At 34.0% G+C, this 20699-nt stretch overlaps 1 protein-coding gene across 1 annotated transcript; it reads left to right on the forward strand.

Annotated features, from left to right (window-relative positions):
- The first annotated feature begins 2735 nt into the window (after nt 1-2735).
- On the forward strand, nt 2736-16911 carry LOC144834743 (solute carrier family 2, facilitated glucose transporter member 5-like). Its single transcript, XM_078689653.1, has 11 exons — nt 2736-2918; nt 7758-7859; nt 8780-8940; nt 9839-10079; nt 10375-10534; nt 13314-13516; nt 14172-14282; nt 14736-14837; nt 15515-15584; nt 16202-16329; nt 16602-16911. The coding sequence occupies exons 1-11, from the start codon at nt 2796-2798 to the stop codon at nt 16773-16775; spliced, it is 1575 nt and encodes a 524-aa protein (XP_078545779.1). The 5' UTR covers nt 2736-2795; the 3' UTR covers nt 16776-16911.
- The last annotated feature ends 3788 nt before the right edge of the window (nt 16912-20699 follow it).

A 20699-nucleotide genomic window follows, 5' to 3' on the forward strand; every position in this document is an offset into this window, starting at 1 on the left:
TAAGCTTTGGAAATTAATGGTATAGGCATTTCCATTTTAAGCATAGGCTTAACTATATTATTGTTCCACAAATTGTGTTCATCATTCGAACGACCCTCGATCGTCTTTCCCCCTTTTTTTGGTTTTCCCCATTTACTGTAATTCGAATTTAAATTAATATTTTCTACCGATTTTATTGATGTTCACTGTGTGCAATGATACTTTGATAATTGTGCGATAGTTTTCATTTCAAAAGTAAATTATTATTATTATATATAATAAATATAAATATTTTTGTTTAATGACTAAACGTTTTATAATAATAATGTTGAGTCTGTGGGGGCCTATAAGTAAGCCTTATTTGTGCCCCGATTTGTTTAGTGCACTTGTTGGGTGACGGTTTGGTGCCAATCCCCAGGGTAGGCTTCAAAGTATAAATTACCATACAGTATTGCATTATTCAAACGCTGTGTATTTACACTCACACCCTGGATGATACGTCACTAAAGACATAATCACTTTTCAATAATTGTCTAATGCATATTGCGCCCTCTATAATAACTTGGATATAACTTTTACAAACACACGGTAGGTGGCTCCTACAATACTAATTCTAAGCTTAATGCACACTCAGCAGCAATTACCAATACTACTTCTTAAAGTTTGATTATACTTTTAACAAAAATACTTTTTATCAATGCAATAGGTAATGATGATCACTGAGTATAAAAAGAAAAGTTTCTCGTATTCTGGCGCAAAGATATGAAATAGTTTAAATGATATAAACTAAAATGCAATCACAGCTCCTAATATACATATATTAAACAAATAATAAATGACCAAAGATAAGATATACCTGAAACTCTATGTTTTTCATGTAATCTTTTTTAATTTGCATCAGTTGTGTCTGTTTTTGTTTTTTGTATAGTTTTTGAATCATGTACTGTAAATGATAACTTGTGTAAATAGTTTTATAGTAAGTAACGGTGATGCTGATTCAAGTGTCGCATCATTTTTAAAATAAAGTTGTTATTATCATTATAATAATGACCGTGGTGATGATGATAATGATGACCATGATGATGATGACATAAAGATCCGGATGATGGTGTTCAATAACGATGATAAACCTGACAGTGATTATGACTGATTCACAATGAAAATCATTTAAAACATTGAAATGATTGGAAGCAACAAGCAGCATATAATTAGCATGAACTATAATTGCCTATCAATAGATAATAACTTACTACAAATGATTCTAATTCTTGTGTAAAGTTCTGTCTACACTATCAAACTTTATGTGACAAAAAAATATGGTAGTGATGACATCATCATGTCCATGTATGGGCACATCACATTTTTTGTCACATAAAGTTTAAGACAGACCTTAAGTCATGAAAAGCAACTTGCACAATGGCGATTGATTTTGTGAATTTTTTTTTTCTTTTTAAAATTTATTTATATTTATATTTTTTTTTTGCGATTCATTTTTATGCTTGCTCAGACTGATTGCATTCATATAGTCTTTGGTATAGTATCACTCATATATTGAAGATTGACAGAGGTTATTATCCTATAGGGCTTACTTTACACGTAGGCCCCTATGCAGCAGATAACGAATTCGGGTTACATTTATTAAAGATAACCTTTTTACTTTGAATGTTTGTTGTAGAATATTAATTATGTGACTCGAATGTACATGCAACTAAAACAAACAAAAGCATTGTCATTTTCAGTGATTTTGCATTTGGATAAAAAAAAAATATAATGTATGATTGTGTGTATGTATGTTTTGTATTATGTATATTTGTATTTATCATAAAGATTATCAATCCATGACGTCATGTCGTTGGGAAATTTGTACGCTTGACAGTATAATAGTAGGCCTAATTTTCTCGAGATGACTTTTTCTCCCACTTACAAAGAACTACGAACTATCAACCGCTAGCATATCCTATGATGCTATGAATACTGATATGCTACGAGGCCCTGTTAACAAAACCTATGTGCAACAGTGAGTTTTAAAAATAGCTTGAAACAACAGTAATTATTATTATTATATAATGATGGATTCCAGAAAGTGACGTAAGGCTTATGATCGCTCACTGGCTAAACCCAGGGGCCCCTGAGCAGTGTTTAGATGAACAGGCATTAACATAATTAGTGGACAAAGGCTAAACATTTCCGACGGCTCCAGCGTTGGAGGGTTCCTACACCAGGGACATCAGATCTCTGCGTTACGTCAATGATTTCAGAATGTATTATAAATCGAGATGCATGTCAATTGACAATTCTTGGTCTTCTATCCCTCATTTTTATTGATGGTTGTTACAGAATCCAATGTGTTTTTTTTCTTTTGTTTGTGTATAAAGGTAAAGGTAAAGGTATTTATATTTATCCTCAAGCTTAACTGGAAACTGAGGAAATTTGGATTAGGCCCACCACGGACCCACGGCAGCCAGCAGCACACTGGGAGACGACCCCCTACTCTTTTCGAATAGTGTACCAAGTTATTTAACGTGCACTGTTTATGTTTCATATGGATAGTTTGTCCCGAAATAAAAGTTGAATTGAAATGAATTGAATCATGTCAGATTTTTAGATAGGCCTATGCCATATCACAAACGGGCAAAATGTAACGATGGCGACTAGACATAGCGCACAACATGCTTCCAAAGCATGGCCCACGGCTGATACATTGCTTCCGAATCCGATAACGATCATATAATATTTAATCAAAGGTGTCATAAAGATACTATTGTATCTTAATACGTTGCAAGTTACAACTGTATTATACCCAACGCTAAAAAAACATGTCTACGGATGGGTACACTTACGTTGGCCTTAGAGAGCGAAAAGGTAGTAATTCATTTGTTCAACCAAACGTAACGCCCGGCGGCCGGGTTTACACGAGCCAGCAAGAAATTGGTCAAAAGGTAAGCATCGATATACTAGGGGAACATCATACAGAAACACGTGATGTCAGGTTTAATGTCCATATGTTATCATTTTGATCACGTAAGCCTATAGTGAATGACAAGTTAGTGACATGCTATGAGGCGCTATCAATAATCCATAATCAAGAATCACTAATATCTTTTACTAATTTTTATTTCTCTTATGAGACTGAATTCTCGTCGTAAAAGATTAAGAGTAATGTTATATAATGTAATAATGTAAATTAACATACAGGAAGTAAACGGTCTCAAAGGTCAAAGCAAATGTCAAAGTTTAAACCAAAATGTACAGTATAAGTTGAGACAGACCGACTGATGTATCCCATCTTTCTTCTTAATGTTTAATTACATTCTGCCATTTGTTCACATTTTATACATTAAAGCCTGGTTCCTACTTGGACGTCAGTCCATCGTAAGTACCGGTAAATTGACAAATCACGACGCGATGGATCGTTCAAACTGTCACTTGTGATTGGTAAACTCATTTGCGCTGGACGCAACGCACATGAAGTAAGCGCAAAGTATTTTGATCAATCGCGACGCGATGGATCATGTGAACTGTCATTGCAATATGGAATTCATGTATCTAGGTAAACAAACGATCGAACGACTATACGTAGTAAAGTCTACTAGAGTTGCAGAGGTGACTGTCATTACTAAGTTCATTTACATCACGTAAGCCACTATTCTAGACACTTTCAAGTGTTACAAAAATAATTAATGATAGAATCATTATCATAAATAAATAACATTTATCTAATACATTTATAAATACATAATTCCCAGTCGTGTGTTTATTTTTAATGAACCAGGTAACAACAGATTATGACAATACATCAGTAGCACACCTGGTGACTGTTATACAAATAATAAAACAATTTTTTTTATATATAAAATGACAATGATGAGCATAATGAAATAAGAAAAATTGTTGTATATGTTGGAGGAGTTATAATTGAAACAAGTTATTATTGTGGAATAATAAACGAAACAAATTACTAAAGCAAAATGTTATAGTAAAGCCAGTTTATCAAACCTTTACTTCGACTTAGCCGGTTTAAGTGTAGGCCTACATTTCAAGTAGTCATAAGTTTGTTTGAACAAGTGTTTTTGTTCAAGTTAAATTTAGATTTGTATAATAAAGCGCACTAAAGGCAGAACTTTAATGTTGAGATTACCTATTTAGACTGGCACCACTTCGGGGCAAAACAAATTTACCCCTTACTAAATAGAGGTGTTTTCTGGGTTGACTGTGGGTTAAAACATGCATGTCCCCTCGTATACTATAGTATTTCACAGGAAAATATCCCCTAAATACATAGATTGTGCTGAGACTGTATTGAAAAATCTTAAGGGTTATCTATGGCGTAAGTGTTGATGTTGTTGGAGGATGGGATATGGGCAGTGGGTCAGAGAAGGAATACAATATTAATTATGACTCGTATTAGTAAACAATAATACTATACTAGGTTACGTTTGTAAGGTTAACCGCCTATTCATGATTGACGTATCTATGTGCGTGATAAAGACTGGGTGTGTAAAGCCTACCTTTGGACCCAGTTTTGTTAATAATCAACCAGATAATTCATAATTTGTTGATCCATAGTAATTTTATATAATTATAAATATCACTTACGTAAACGAGTACATAGGGTAAGGAGTGAGCTGGTTAAAACATAACCATGACTGGTTCGAATTCGTTCACCCCTGCTGAAGACAATCAAGTAAGATTTATCTAAGAATGTTATTGGTCTGCTTTCATAAAATTGCATCCGTATTTATTTGTAATTAAGGATTTCAATTCAAATGCAAACAAATTCCATATCACTTTATGTTTTTTCGGTTTTTCTAATTTTTCCAAAATGCATGATTTGTAATGCAAAATGTGAATAATGAAATAAGTTCATTTACAACTATGTTTCGTGTACCTGTTATTATTTAATACCAATTGATAGTACCTTCTGTTGGAAAACACTTAATTATGAGGTCATTAAATTTAAGCCATACATTTTGAATTACTGTACATTCAACTAGCATATATGTAATTCACATTCAATTTCTTTTTTACACCTGTCACATATATTGTTTTCTACTATTTTCCAATCTTTAAGCCTTTTTTTACAAGGTAAAATGTTGTGTAGTAATTTAAAGTTAAATTGTGCAATTTTATTTATGTGATTAAAGTTGTGTATTTTATTTGTCCATACTTCATACCGTACCAATCTAGTTCAGCATTATTAAACACTACTTCCAATTTTGCTTCTGCAATGGGATAGGTAGCAATTTCATTTACAAAATGCCTATAATAAAATTGACTATTGTTCTCTAACAAGGATTTCTTAATTGTGTTCACTTGTTCGTCATCGTATTGGTTTCTCGCTATAAATTCTTTCCATTCAATAGGTATGGCATTAATAAGCAACATATATTCTATTAGACCATTTTGTTGTTGTTTTTGGATAGGATGGGTATTAAGACATCAGGTGCTATTATTCTGTTATTTACTATAATATCATTAATTACTTTACATCCAGAACGTAACCATGTTTCAAAATATATTGATTTTCCATTAGTTGTAGTATACCTATTTTCCAACAATTGTTGTTTTTTAATTTCTGCTACATTTATTGGATGTCGACCTAAAATAATGTTGATGTGCACCACATCTGTTAACGTTTCTACATAAAAGTCTGATAAACCTCTTAAAACTATGTGTTCTTCTAAATTGAGTAGGCTTGTATTTACAGTATATTCAATGGGATACATATAATAGAGTGGTATGCACTTCCATTTACCGGAGTCTGGACGGATGCAATTAGAAAAACCGAAAAAACATAAAGTGATATGGAATTTGTTTGCATTTGAATTGAAATCCTTAATTACTAATGAATACGGATGCAATTTTATGAAAGCAGACAAAAATGGAAACATGTAAAAACTAGCATTTTAGAGAACTTACCTTGATTTTATTTCATTCTTTGTTTTAATATATGCAATATTTTCATTTATCTGTACAGTACAATTTTAAATATACAATATGTATAATGTATTTTTTCACTAATTATTTTACCAATAGTTCTATTATAGCTTCATCTGTATAGTCTATTTACCTTTATGCCAAATATGTATCTATATCGTTTTAAGAATGACAGAATTATTTATACTATTATACATTGGTTTGTAAATGAATAAGTTCAGAAATACCTGTTAAGTCATGTTAATGAAAATGAGAAGAAATTACAAGAAAGGTGGGTGATTCCCACGAAAGATGACAAAAAAAGAATGTTATTGGTCAATCACAAATGGTTAAAAAATCTCTCAGTATTGATATTTTATATTATGTATTTATATTTATTATTTATTATCAAAATAAAAACGGTGCAGTACGATCACAATGCTTTGTAAGTGTATAATTTCTCTAAATTTAAAATATAATACAAAACCTATAATGGTATTTTTAGATCGTCTACTGTGATCGTCTTAGGAGTGAGAATGCAGAAGTTAAATAATGTTGACCTATCACTATAAAATATTACCATAGAAAATATAAACATCCCCTCTGTTCAATCAGCTAAATTCTTAGGTGTCCATCTTGACTCTGGCCTGACGTGGAAAACCACATTAGTGTAATTGAAAACAAAATTTCCAAAAGCCTTGGTATTATTTTTCGTTTATCTTCTTATTTACCCCCTAATATCCTACGCATCCTGTATTGCTCTATTCTTCCTATTTGAGTTATTGTAATATTGTTTGGTGAAACACATACCCCACAAACCTTAAAAATGTGCATACTCTCCAAAAGAAGACTATCATAATTATATCTGGCGAGCCGCCGCTTTCCCATTTCTCTCATTTATTTTAAAATCTTAATCTCATTAAACTTAACGATAATAATTTAATTCAACAAACCATATTTGTCTACTCTGCCTTAAATAACATCCTTCCTTACCATCTATATTTACTTCTAATTCATTCTTTCATTCCCATCACACACGTACTAAAAATAAATTATCAATACCTTCCCATAGAACAAATTCTTTTCAACATAACATTCGATACTTTGGACCCACCCTTTGGAACAACCTACCATCCTCCATCCTAAAATCTGCTTCCCCAAAGATACTTCTCTCAAAATTAAAAAATACACCTTTTCTACTTATTAAATATATATTAGTCGGTCATGACTCGATCTGCAGTACCAACAGATTTTATTTTTTTTTCTGTTATTCATATTTTAGATTATGAAATTTATATTATTATTTTCTTCAATGCATTTCTTTTCTTTTTTATTTGTTTTCTTTCTGTCGAGGCTCACCCAACTAAAGATGTTTCCCAACATCTGTCAGGGCTTTTGCCTTCATTTTCGAAAACATTACTTATTTATTAACATGTGCATCAATGTTTTACTTATTTGTATCCTTGTACATTAAACCGTGTTCACTATTAAATGACACTGGAGAAAGTACGTGATGTGCCCATATGGACATGATGATGTCATATCACTGCCATATTTGGGTGTATCACACTTTCTTTGTCAAAATAGTTTGATAGTGTAGACAGATAGTACGGAACAGCACTGTATCTTAAATCAAACACCACACTGTACTATATAAAACTTCGCTGTGTCAAAAATACATTTTCGTATCAATTTAAGCATACAAAGGAAATGCAATTAAATGCAAAATTGAATTACCTTATTCAAATAAATTAAAGTTTCTGATTCCTAAACAAATTTGCACAACGTTGTAGAGTTGTTTGTTTATAATTTGCATTCACACTATAATAATAATGTATATTTTTACATGTTTATTTTCGTAGGGACGCCTCACGTTATGGCTGTTCTTGTCAACGTTGGCCGTCACAGTTGGATCTTCATTCCAGTTCGGTTATAACACAGGTGTCCTAACTGGAATTTCAAATGTAATTACAAAAGTTTTTATTTAAATTATGAAAAAGAAAATTAAGAAAATATTTGTAGACCTACTTAAGCTCTGTCTACACTATCAAATTTGTTGTGACAATAAAGTGCTCAAATATGGTAGTGATATGCCCAAATATGGTTGTGATATGATATATATCAGCATGTCCATATACAGTATGGGAAAATCACATTTTGTTGTCACATAACATTTGATACTGCAGGCAAAGCTTAACTTACTGTAGTTTAAGAAATTTTATTATTATGAAACACCTTGATTTTTGGTACGGCCAAAAAAAAAAATTCAAGCAATTCAATATGTTTTCCAATGTAAACAAAAAAGAGCACAAGATTAATAAAATCAGCTTTTGTAGGATCTGAACTCATTTCGACGGAGAGACAACTGCGACCAAGTTGATGGTTTACGTTAGAAAAATAATTATTCGCTACAATGCTTTTTGTATTTCAAAAAGATATGTATTAAAAATCGAAGGAATTTGATTTAAAAGTAGTAGTTTAGAAGTAGGCCTAAAGTAAAATATTTAAATATTAATCAAGTTTACAAAAAACGCTCGATTCTGTAGCTGTCCCTAGGTAGATCTTAACTGACTATTGATAGTCATCTAGCTACGAATCTAGGTGTAATACGTTACGATCTACCTAAAGCGTGGTTCCCACTAGAACGCTACGCAGCGACGTATTGACGCAAGTGATGTATTTCGTAATCAAAAGTGGGAACCGACGACGCAACAATGCTGCAAAAATCACAGGTTTTATTTCACGCAGGCGGGGGCAAACACAATTATTGGAAGGGTATTTTCTTACGTTGCGTAGGTTGCGTTACGTTGTGTGGGAACCAAGCTTAATGACAGCGACAGAATTGGGTGTAATCACTTGTAATTTTCTTCATTTGTTCATTTAGAGTACACAAGAGTTCTACATTCTATCGTATTACGATCAAAAAGGAGAAGACTTGTCAGAAGACAGTTTGAGATGGCTTTGGTCAACAACCGTCTCTATCTACGCCATTGGTGGCGCTTTTGGAGCTTTGATCGCAGGCTACCTAAGTGACGTATTAGGACGGTGAGTTTGATTTATTATTTCATACGTAACTATAGTAATTTCACACATTCGAATGCTGACTAACACATTGTTATATTGTGTGTATTTTGTATTGATGTTATATTGTTCCTCTCTTAATTTTTAAAGATGTATTGTCCCCCTAAAAAATAATTAAAAAAAAAATTTTTTTTTAATATGCCATTTTAATGTCACATAATAGTTATTGACTTCGACCAAAAATTGGATCGAAACAAAATGTATTTACCTGAAAAAATGGAATTTAAAGCAAAAAATGGTCAAATTGGCTGCCAGCCAAAGGATTTTTGGTTGAATTTAACCATTTATCATGTTATTTTGTAAGTGAAAACATTATTTTTCCGTTTTTTTTCTACAGAAGTGATTCACTTTATTAAAACTACAAAATAACCTATTCAAAGTTTGATTTAATTAATCTTCATTTTGCTACTCGGAGACTGCGGCAATTAACAAACTCATAAAATAATAAATAAAGACGCATACAACATATGTTCTGGCTTAAATAGTTTAATTAGTAAATGAACATTCACCCATGTAAAACTGCACATAAAAGTCATAAGCAAATATAAGTTATATAGCAATAATTTTCCAATTCTAAGTAAGCACAACAGGGATGCTCAGAGAAAAATAGCCCTTAATGTGATCGTGTTAACAGAGAGGATGCTTGATCAAAGAGGTCAAAAACCCGCCCTCTTCGTTCTCAAAATAGAATTGTGTTCCCAACCCAATTCTTGATTTTTTCATGTTTTTGGGGAACAATACATCTTTAAAGGCATTTTGAATAAAATATAATAAAAAAATTTCCTTAAAAATATGTTACAACATAATTCTGACTTTGACCATGGATATTATTTAACATGTTGTGTATTTCTTTACATTCCAGTAAAGGTGCCCTCATCCTTAACAATGTATTTTCCGTATCAGCCTCTTTAATGTTTGGGCTTAGCCAGGTCGCAAACAGTTATGTGATGGTTATAATAGGCCGCATCGTTATCGGATTCAGTGTTGGCATTTCTATCACCATTGTTCCACTTTACCTAGCTGAAATATCACCTATCAATTTGAGAGGTGCAATTGGCACGTGTCATCAACTCGCAATTACAGTTGGAATCTTAATAGCACAGGTATACTATAATAGTAGTTACAAGTTACCAATACGAAAACTCGAGTTCGACTTTACCGTATTACCTGATTTGTGTGCGCCCTCTGTCTTTTCAGTCTTCACTCTTCAGTTTTTAGAAATCAAACACAAAACTATTTTGATTGCAATAAAGACAACTTGTTAAGTCTTCAAGTAAAATAATTTTTTTTCAATTATCGCACAAGTATATGTTATGTTGTCTGTAATAAATAGCGCGCTACTTAAAGCAGACGATAAAATACACACGTGACTGATCAATAGTGAAATTGTGTTTCTAGGTGCTTGGACTGTACCCTTTAAATGATATGGATGGCTGGCCACTTTGTCTTGCGTTGACCGGTGTGTTTGGTCTGGGTGGCTGCTTGATATTGCTAATTTGCCCAGAAAGTCCACGATGGCTGCTTATCAACAGAGGAGATGAAGAAAAGGCCAGGGAAGGTAATAATTTGGATTCAGTTTGCAAAATGGCGTCTTTTCAATAGTTAACTGAATAGAGGTAAATGGTCGCAGGAAAGTGTCCTCTTACAATATTGTTACATTGGGAAGTTTTCATTAAACAATAAATTATTAGCAATAACAATACAAATCGATTGAGTTGTATACATGATTATATTGATTGATTATATTGTTTATATTATTTATGTATCCAGTAAAAAGCACCACTAGCTTCTCTGCTAATCTATGAATGAATATTTTCTTCAGAAAAATTCAAGCAATGGTTCCGCTTCTTGGTTCTAATCTCACCTCAGCAAACTCATGTTAACACTAAAGCTCTGTCTACACTATCAAACTTTATTTGACAAAAAAATATGATGTGATCGAGTGGACATGATGATGTCATATCACTACCATATTTTGGAATATCTCTACCATATTTGGGCACATCACACTTTTTTTGTCAAAATAGTTTGATAGTGTAGACAGAGCTTTACTCAGTATAGTAAATGTCGAGCTACATGCACTAGTATCCATAGTAGCATAATATTTGTTGCATTGTTAGGTGATCATTTAGAATAAAATGATCACCTATTGTTATTGTACAAAATCTTTATTATTGTTATTATTATTATTCTTCTTCTTCTTCTTCTTTCTGTACACTTTTTGTTTAACAATTATCTCAAAAAGTTGAATAACAATGATCACAAAAATTTCACAATGTCTTTCAAATACTTTAACTTAGCCATAATAAGCTTTTCAGCGTGATCACTCATCCGTGACGTCACGTATACGCCATTTTGTGAAATCAAATTATCAATCATATGTCCATAATTCATTATCACATATTTATGAAATCCACTACACGTAAATTTCAGGTTAAGGTAAAAAATATTAGCAAATAAAAACTTGCGCGTCTCAAGGTCATGCACGTGAAATCGCGCGCAAAGATTTTAAAAAGCTTAAAATTAAGTTTTGATCAATTTAGAGCATGAATTAGGCCATTTGCGTGTTTCAAAAAATTACTGCGCAAAAACACGTTTTTGCGTACGCGATTCTTAGAAGGCGTAAAAAATGAAATTTGATGTATAAATCACATTCTACTCACAATTCTTAGTACATTCACCGATCTTGAGTCCATTCCGACTTAAAATAACGCTATACGAGCAGGTTAAAAATGACAAAATGCGCACATTAATTGTACAAAAGTGCTAAAAATAGTAAAAAATAAGGCCTTTTTAAAATTAATATAACTCTTCAGAATGCACGATGACCTCCAATTTGTTTAACTTATTCTGGAAGCCAATGAGTTGTAGATATAAATGTATATACACATTAGACGTACAAAATGGTATGACGTCATCATTTGGCCACATGAATTTTTAAAATAGGGTTTTTTCCCCTTTTGTAATGGACCACCATATTCAACAGAGCGCAACTCGCTTATCTGTGATCGATTTTCTTTAAATTTTTAATATATTCTACCTCAACCAATTATGTTACTTATGAGTTGCCAATATTTTCATTTGGATGATGTCATCACGTCTTAAAATTTAAATAACGGTGGTTATGTAATTTCACCTACAAGGTATACTTGAATACCTTACAGCTCTTCTGAATTAAAGTTGACCTTGATGTTTATAACTTATTATGAGAGCTGGTGAAATGTAGATATGAATTATTATAAAAATTAAGCCTATCGGATGTTGTGACGTTATCATATGGCCAGTTGAAGTTAAAAAGTATTTTTTTCATCTCTTTCGTCAAAGTTATACAATTTTTAAAGAGCGCGCACCGCCCTTCTACGTGCCAAATTTTCTTCCAATTGTTATATTTTATTGCTCAATTCATTATCTTTCGATATTGTTATCCACAAGTTTATTTTGATAATGTCATCAGTGCCGAAAAATTAGAACATGATGTGTGTCCGTAATTTCACCAATGCTACACTGTATATAGATATACAGTATATACTGTACATAATGTATATGGCATATAATAAGCACACAGCACTATAGTATAACCGAATAGGATGGCATACATCAACATTTTCTGATTGTATTTTAACATACGTGCATGTTTAAAAAATATTAATGTCAATAAAATTATGAAAATGATCACCTATAATTCGTCAAAGTGACGAATTAAATTCTAGTTATATTTATTATCGTGTTTCCGGCCGCTGAACTTTGTACTGTTCTTTAATACAATAATTGCATTGATAATAAAGATACGTAGATGACTTTGTGATGATTACGTGAAATGTACACCTGGGCTGGTAGTTTTGTTAACCAACATAGGTCACTCTCACGGTCCATTTTGTAACCAACCGCAAATGCACATTTTTTACGAAAAGCATGACGTATAACCTTTGAGAAGACGACACATGTCATGGTATACGTTAAGCTCTGTCTACACTGGCACACTTTATGTGACAAAAACATGTGATGTGCCCATATATTGACATGATGATGTCATATCACTACCATATTTGGGAATATCACTACCATGTTTAGGCACAACACACTTTTTTTGTTGTGTCAAACTAGTTTTGACTATTTGAATATCTAGTGGATCCTTGATTCCTATGGTCGTATGTATACTCTGTACGTTACAAGCATTTAAAATCTTTTAAAAATAAATGATGTTATTTTAATTTTTTTTATGCTATTTTTTTCTTTGTTTCCCTTCTACCGTACGCCATGTAACAATCCCTTTTGGGGTTCAGTCCTTAAAACGTGTTTCCTGTTCCTACTTTAGTAATAATATTTTATTTTAAAAGCTATGCAGAAGCTACGTGGATGTGATAATGTTGAGATTGAGATAAATGAAATGAAGGAAGAACACAGGAAAAGTCAGGAGATGGATGAGGACGGTAAAATAAGCATGCTTGATGTACTCAGGTTGAAAGAAAGCTGGTGGAAAATGCCTTTAATAATTTCAGTTTGTCTTCATGCCGGTCAACAATTTTCTGGAATCAATGCCGTAAGTACATTTTTTTAATATTAATGGCTCCGAAATAGAGTAAAATACCGACAACAGGCGCGTTATTTAATAGTGTCCAATATATAGATAACTCGAGATTTTATTACAGTTTTGTGACATCACCAATATATCTAGCGTTGGTGGATGTTGTGCAGCGTCTTCTATCAGCATACATGGCCTGTCAGCAGACATGGCCTGTAAGCAGACATGGCCTGCCAGCAGACATGTCATGTCAGCAGACATGGCCTATCAGCAGACATGGCCTGTTAGCAGACATGGCCTGTCAGCAGACATGGCCTGCCAGCAGACATGGCCTGTCAGCAGACATGGCCTGCAAGCAGACATGGCCTGTCAGCAGACATGGCCTGCCAGCAAACATGGCCTGCCAGCAGACATGGCCTTCCAGCAAACATGGCCTGTCGGCAGACATGGCCTGCAAACAGACATGGTCTGTCAACAGACATGGCCTGCCAGCAGACATGGCCTGTCAGTAGACATGCCTTCCAGCAAACATGGCCTGTCAGCAGACATGGCTGCTAGCAGACATGGCCTGCCAGCAGACATGGCCTTCCAGCAAACATGGCCTGTCGGCAGACATGGCCTGCCGGCAGACATGGTCACCAATATAATTGTATTGTATGGTTTTTATTTTAAGATCATGTTCTACGCAACTGAGATTTATACGCAAGCGGGCATGGAAGACGATGCAATAGCCCTGGCGACTGTTGGAACTGGGCTTGTAAATGTATTAATGACGATTGTTGCGGTGAGTATTGCTGATTGAATTGTCTTCTAGAAGAAATTAAAGGTCCTTTCGATTCGCGACAACCCATGGCCTAAGATCTATAACATCACATTAATCTATTGTGCATAATACGAAATTGCACTCTTGATGACGTAAGAGTTTAATGAAGTGGTTATTGGATAGTGTCATGTGATCCACAATCCTCCCAATGACAACATATATGTGGTATAATAATATACATATTCAAAATGATTTCCAAAGAGTATGTAGAATATGTGTGGCGGAACTGTTCAATAAAGTTTATTTCATTTGTTTAATTTACATTTCCGAGCGGCGACAGTATATAAGATTGGTGATGTTTTCAAATCGAGTTTCATACCTTTTTGACATAATCGTATGTGTGTGACGTAATAGAGTATGTTTTCCGTTTACTACATTTAACACACCGTACACACATTTTCCTTATATTTTTAGGTTTATATAGTGGATAGAACTGGCCGCCGTGTGCTAATGTTATACCCATACGCCGCTATGATTTTTATAACTGCAATGATAACCCTATCACTCAGCCTGGAAGTAAGTATAGAATAGTGTTTGTTTATATTATTACGTACAGTCATGAGTTTCACCCTTGTTTATTACCCCCATCCAAAAATGGTTCCACCCTGCTTGTTTATGCCTCATGCTCACATTCAGTGGCCATATTTACCAATCACACTTATTCTAAGAGGATACACCCTTATATTAAAATCTCATAATGTTAATACCATTGACATTTCGGTACTTCTAATGAAATCTTAAGTCACTTAAGTCACTTTTGTGATTTGTGAATACGGCCACTCTAGCCTACAGCAACAAATGATAAAGGTAAATGTATTATTATCGTCCTTAACTGGTTGGGACATTTGGAGTAGGTCCTCTACGGACCCACGGCAGCCAGCAGTGCAGCGTCTACCCCCATCAGCACACCGGGAGACAATCTCCTGCTGTTTCCGAATAGTATACCAACCCGGCCCTTAAATATGCACTGCATGTACACAGAACCAACGACTTTGCATCCCATCCGATACAATACAACACATAACAATACATTTAATAACACTATATCAATAAAATTCATGTCTAGGAACAAAAACATGAACATGGAAGGAAAGTTCTATTTACTATACCTCCTATTTTTGTTCTTTCCTTCTGGTATGGATTGTACGTTTTTAATCTTGATTTGTTTTGTTTTAAATTTCAAATCATTTAAGGGCGACGCATGGCAATGGGTGACACTGTCTTTCATTTATCTTTATATCATCGGATTCGCCATCGGTCCAGGTATGTTAGCTAGGCCAAGAAAAATAAAAAGTAGACAATTAGTCGGGATACATATATACAATCAATCACTGGGATCATAAACATACGTTGTGTCCCGTCCCCTTTATGTATTTCCAGCCAGGAGAATTGTGATTTTTTTCAGAAACAGTATTATGCACGACATACGTCTGGTAGAAACACGAACATTTATGATGCATGTTATGCATGACATACGCCACGTAGGAACATGTATATACATGATGCTATGCACGACATACGTCTGGTAGAAACATGAATATTTATGATGTTATGCATGCCATACGTCAATTAGAAACATGAATATACATGATGTTATGTAGAAACATGAATATGCCTGATGCTAAGCTTGACATACGTCACGTAGAAACATGAATATGCATGACGTTATGCATGACATAAGGTACGTCATGTAGAAACATGAATATGCATGAGGTTATACGTAACATACTTAACGTCATGCATATCTGTGTTGAATAATGAGTAGATTTGGGAGAGGGGGGGGGGGGGGGTGTGAATGGTACCCATCACTGTGTACCATCGTCTTTATAGCCTACTTCTACTGTCCAATCTAATTATTGACAAACTGCATCTTTACTCAGGTCCTATGCCGTTCGTAGTGGTTCCGGAACTGTGGGCACAAGGACCAAGGCCTGCTGCCATGAGCATAGCTGTTCAGTGCAATTGGTGGTCAACATTTATTATTGGTCTTGCATTTCCATTCATGCAGGTTTGTAACTACGTCAATATTTTAAAAGCCTTTCAAAGGTACAGACACTTAAAGAAAATTTAACATCCACCACTAGGCGAATGTATTATTCGCGTAATAAAATAAATACTGGGTTTTTATTGGTTGGAAATTTGGAATGCAAATGGACAACATGAAAACATGATCCAATTTATCCAAGAGTAGAAAGCTATGAGCATGCGTGGAAAGTTGTTTAAAGATAAATAAATTCACCACATTTACAATTATTATAAAAACTTTTTGCGTATTTACAGGAAGGAATTGAAGCATTTACGTTCCTGGTATTCACTTTCTTCTTAGCCCTGACGACAGCATTCACTTATTTCTTCGTGCCGGAAACAAAGAACAGAACATTTGAAGAAATCACTGCTAAATTTAAAAGTGAAGCAGAGAGAGTACAAACTGGAGAAGAATTGTACAAAATTTAGTCATTATCGCGTAGTGCAAAAAATCCGATTAACTTGGGTTTAGCGGTCATAATGTTCGTAACCCCACGTGAGCATTGCATGTCAAAGGTTGGATCTGAAGTGTGATTGGATATCTTTCTTGTTGTTTTTTTTTGTTTGTTTTATCGATTTAATAACTAACAACTTAACGAAATTTAAAAATATTATTTGCCGTTTTTACTTATTTGCTTACAAATGGATTTCTGAAATAAAAGTATTATAACAATGTTTAAACAATAACATGTTTGTGTACATTACATTTGATTACATACATTGATTTGTGAGTTGTGAGTGGTGTGAAACACCATTGTGAGTTGATTTCTTCGTAATAATGTATTTACAATTATCATCCTTGTACATAATTTGGAAAAAAGGTCTAGATTATGAGTATTGTTTTACCAAACCTGGTCCATAAAGCGTGGTTCCCACTAAAACGCAACGCAACGACGTATTGACGCAAAGTAATCACAAGTGGGAACCGACGACGCAACAGTGCTGCAAATATCACAGGTTCGATTTCACAATTATTGGAAGGGCATTTTCTTCCGTCACGTTGCGTAAGTTGCGTTACGTTGTCGCTAGTGGGAACCAAGCTTAAGATTAAAAGACATTACTACTATCTATGCCAAAAAATAATGTTTATGTATTATAGATTAGCTAGAGAGCTAACCCAATGTTATGACAGTTCTTGAATTATTGATTATTTGATTATTTTTGTTATATATATATATATATATATATATATTTTAAACGGCTGCACGGTGCCCATTTTAATGAGCTCCCACCATTGCCATGGGTCTCTAGCCAATTTACACTTTTTACACTACATAAATTCATAGGCTACTGTATCTCAAAACTATATAAATAGTTATTTACAAATTATTTGATTTTTATTGGGTCATGTTTGTCACAAGCGTTTGCGTGTTTTTAGCTGGTATTGACCTGTGATGGCGCTAGTTACAATCCGCAATTATTATAATGACGTATTGCATTTAACGGCACAGAGACTTACTGGTGGTCCGGTGTACGCTATGGCATGGACCTATAAATTAAATTATAATGCTATTGTAACAAGCCATATGTGTTGTAAATAAAGTACGAATGAATTTACCTGATTGTCGTTGTTGTTGCCCCCAAGTCTGTCTTTTTTATGTTAGTCCACCAGTCGGCGTTTCGATTCGGTCTGAAAACTATAACAATGTGAAAATGTGAACTCACGTATATGAAACGCCACATGTGCCAAAATATTTATCATTTTACTAATTTCCGTCTAGAACCTATACCGTACTACTTTGTACTCTTCGCCAAAAGAGTATTGATCATCATAGTCCACTTCTTTCTCAATTATTATCTTTCACTTTGTTCATATGAATAAATTAAAAATATTAGTCGTGAGTATAGGCTCAATTGAGATATTTGCGGGGTCATGGTTATAAAAAGACAAGGTGCTTATCAACCATCGTTCATTTATGCCTACATATAATATTTTATAACTATAAAAACATTATACGTTTAAGGCAAATTTACACAGACTAATGGTAAGGGTAAAAAGTAGAATCTGTATCTATCCTGAGCAGAAACCGCCCGTCCGATCCGCGTTGTGTGTAATCATAAGGAATAACATTAGATTCTATATTTGTATTACCGTTACCGCTCGTCCGTGTAAATTGGCCTTTATACTATTTTCACTTAATATTCTGTTCACAATAGAATATCACTTTATACATGCTATAATACATTAAATATTCAATTTTATCGATAATTAATAATTTCTTTTCAATAGTAACTGTCCTTGAAATGGTATAATCTCATTTCTTTAATAAACACAGACATATTAAACTAGACAGCTCAAACACAATCTCAATTCTAGTAAAGGCCAATTTACACAGACGAGCGGTAACGGTAAGCGGAAAACCGCATAGCTTGTTACACGTAGAATCTATATTTATCCTGAGCAGAAACCGCCTGTGTGTAAAATAATGGTCATAAGGAATAATAACATAGATTCTATATTTGTATTACCACTCCAAGGATCCTGGGTTCAAGTCTTTTTTCTAAGGACAAAATTACAACTCCACTCCCAAAGACTAGTGATAAGACTTTTTTTGTGTTGTCCTTTTGTTAGTTTGTCTTGTGAATCCTCTAATGATCAGCAATTGCTGGATGGATCAGCCTCATTAAATATGGGTTAAAAAAAAGTATGTATATCAACTACAAGGTTTCACTTTACTTGCTTATAACAATTGTTTTGTGTTGTTTTTTGTCTTTGGAAATCTTTTGAAAAGGAAAAAATACGAGGTTTCATGGTAACGTTTCCAAGTTACATGATGAACTCACTCATGATTAAGCTGTGTCGTTGAACCAGCGAAAGCTCGAGTAAAAACGTAAGGTTTGCGATTTTATTCTTATTGGATCATCAAAAAGACAATTTTATTAATACTATACAATACAGATGAACCTTGTCATCATTATCATCACTATTATATAATATGATGTAGTTGGTATATAATCGATGGTTTTTCTCGGATAAGGACTATAAACCGTAGATCCAGTGTACACATCTAGCTCATGTGCACGTTAAAGAACCTGAGTACATCTTTCGAGACGAGTAGGGGGTTACCCCAGTGTACTAGTAAATAAACTGGGCCCCACTGAGAGATCATTCTTTGATTGAAGAGTCCGCCCAGTATAAATAAAATTTTCAAATTTCAAATTTCGTAATATCATTATACCATCGTAATTCTATAAACAATTAGTACCGGTAATAAATAATAAATAACATCAACATTATCCTTCCCAGTATTGAAGAGAATGTATTATTAATGAGCCGGATTAGACGAATTAAATCCGGTATTCCATTTATTAGCACAACCGTGTTTTTGTACAATATGACATAATTATATAGTTTTAATATTTTCATTAAAAATACATGACGCGACGTGTAAGTGAATGGATGATAACACTTATTTTTCCCTTAAAGTCTACACTATCAAACTAGTTTGACAAAAAAGGTGTGATGTACCCAAATATGGTAGTGATATGCCTAAATATGGTAGTGATATAACATCATCATGTGCATATATGGGCACATCACATTTTTTTGTCACAGACAGAGCTTAAGAGAAAATGAACCATTCAAGATTGACATGAATGTACTTTATTGTCTACACAATTAGGTTAGAAAAGACATAATTAATTAAACAAACCAAGTTGTAGTTCAGGAACTAGGCCGTTCGCCAAGTCTCTAGTTATTTTCTTTACTTTAATGCTGTTATTTAACCAGTCGCTGTTTCGATATTTGTCGTATAACAATAACACTTTCTTGGCATATCAAGTAAGGAAGCAAGCAATGGGCTTAGAGGCCTAACTGATTTTTAGTCGCGTAAAAACGCGACTCTACAGCTCACTATGTCGGTCGGTAAACACTAACTCAAAGTTGAGATCGCGACTGCAGTCATGATAGACATGTTAACTAACTGCTCTTGCTCAAACAGACTATGTGTGCCACGAGATCAGAGCACCATTACGTCTGTCCACGACAGTGTATGTGTGAACTAGTACATCGGGGTAACCACCTACTCGTCTTGAAAGATGTACTAGGTTCTTTAAAGTGCACACGAGCAATATGCATACACTGGACCTACGGTTTATAGTTATTATCCGAGAAGACTTGTTCTACCACCAGAACCATAGAGCGAGATAGCCTCGAACCCTTGCCGATTATGTTATGACTATGGATTACGGTTCCACTGTCTTAACCGCTTGGCCACTCACTCGCTCAATTATCTTTTCAAATCGCCATTTACAATCAAACTACGCAAGAACCCCTATCACCTGAACGATCACGTGTGAATGGTCAAATCATGTACGTTACGCGTAGGTCCTTGTGCTGCTCATGTTCTAAAG

Source organism: Antedon bifida, chromosome 2 (assembly GCF_963402885.1).
Source record: "Antedon bifida chromosome 2, ecAntBifi1.1, whole genome shotgun sequence".
Lineage (NCBI taxonomy): Eukaryota > Metazoa > Echinodermata > Crinoidea > Comatulida > Antedonidae > Antedon > Antedon bifida.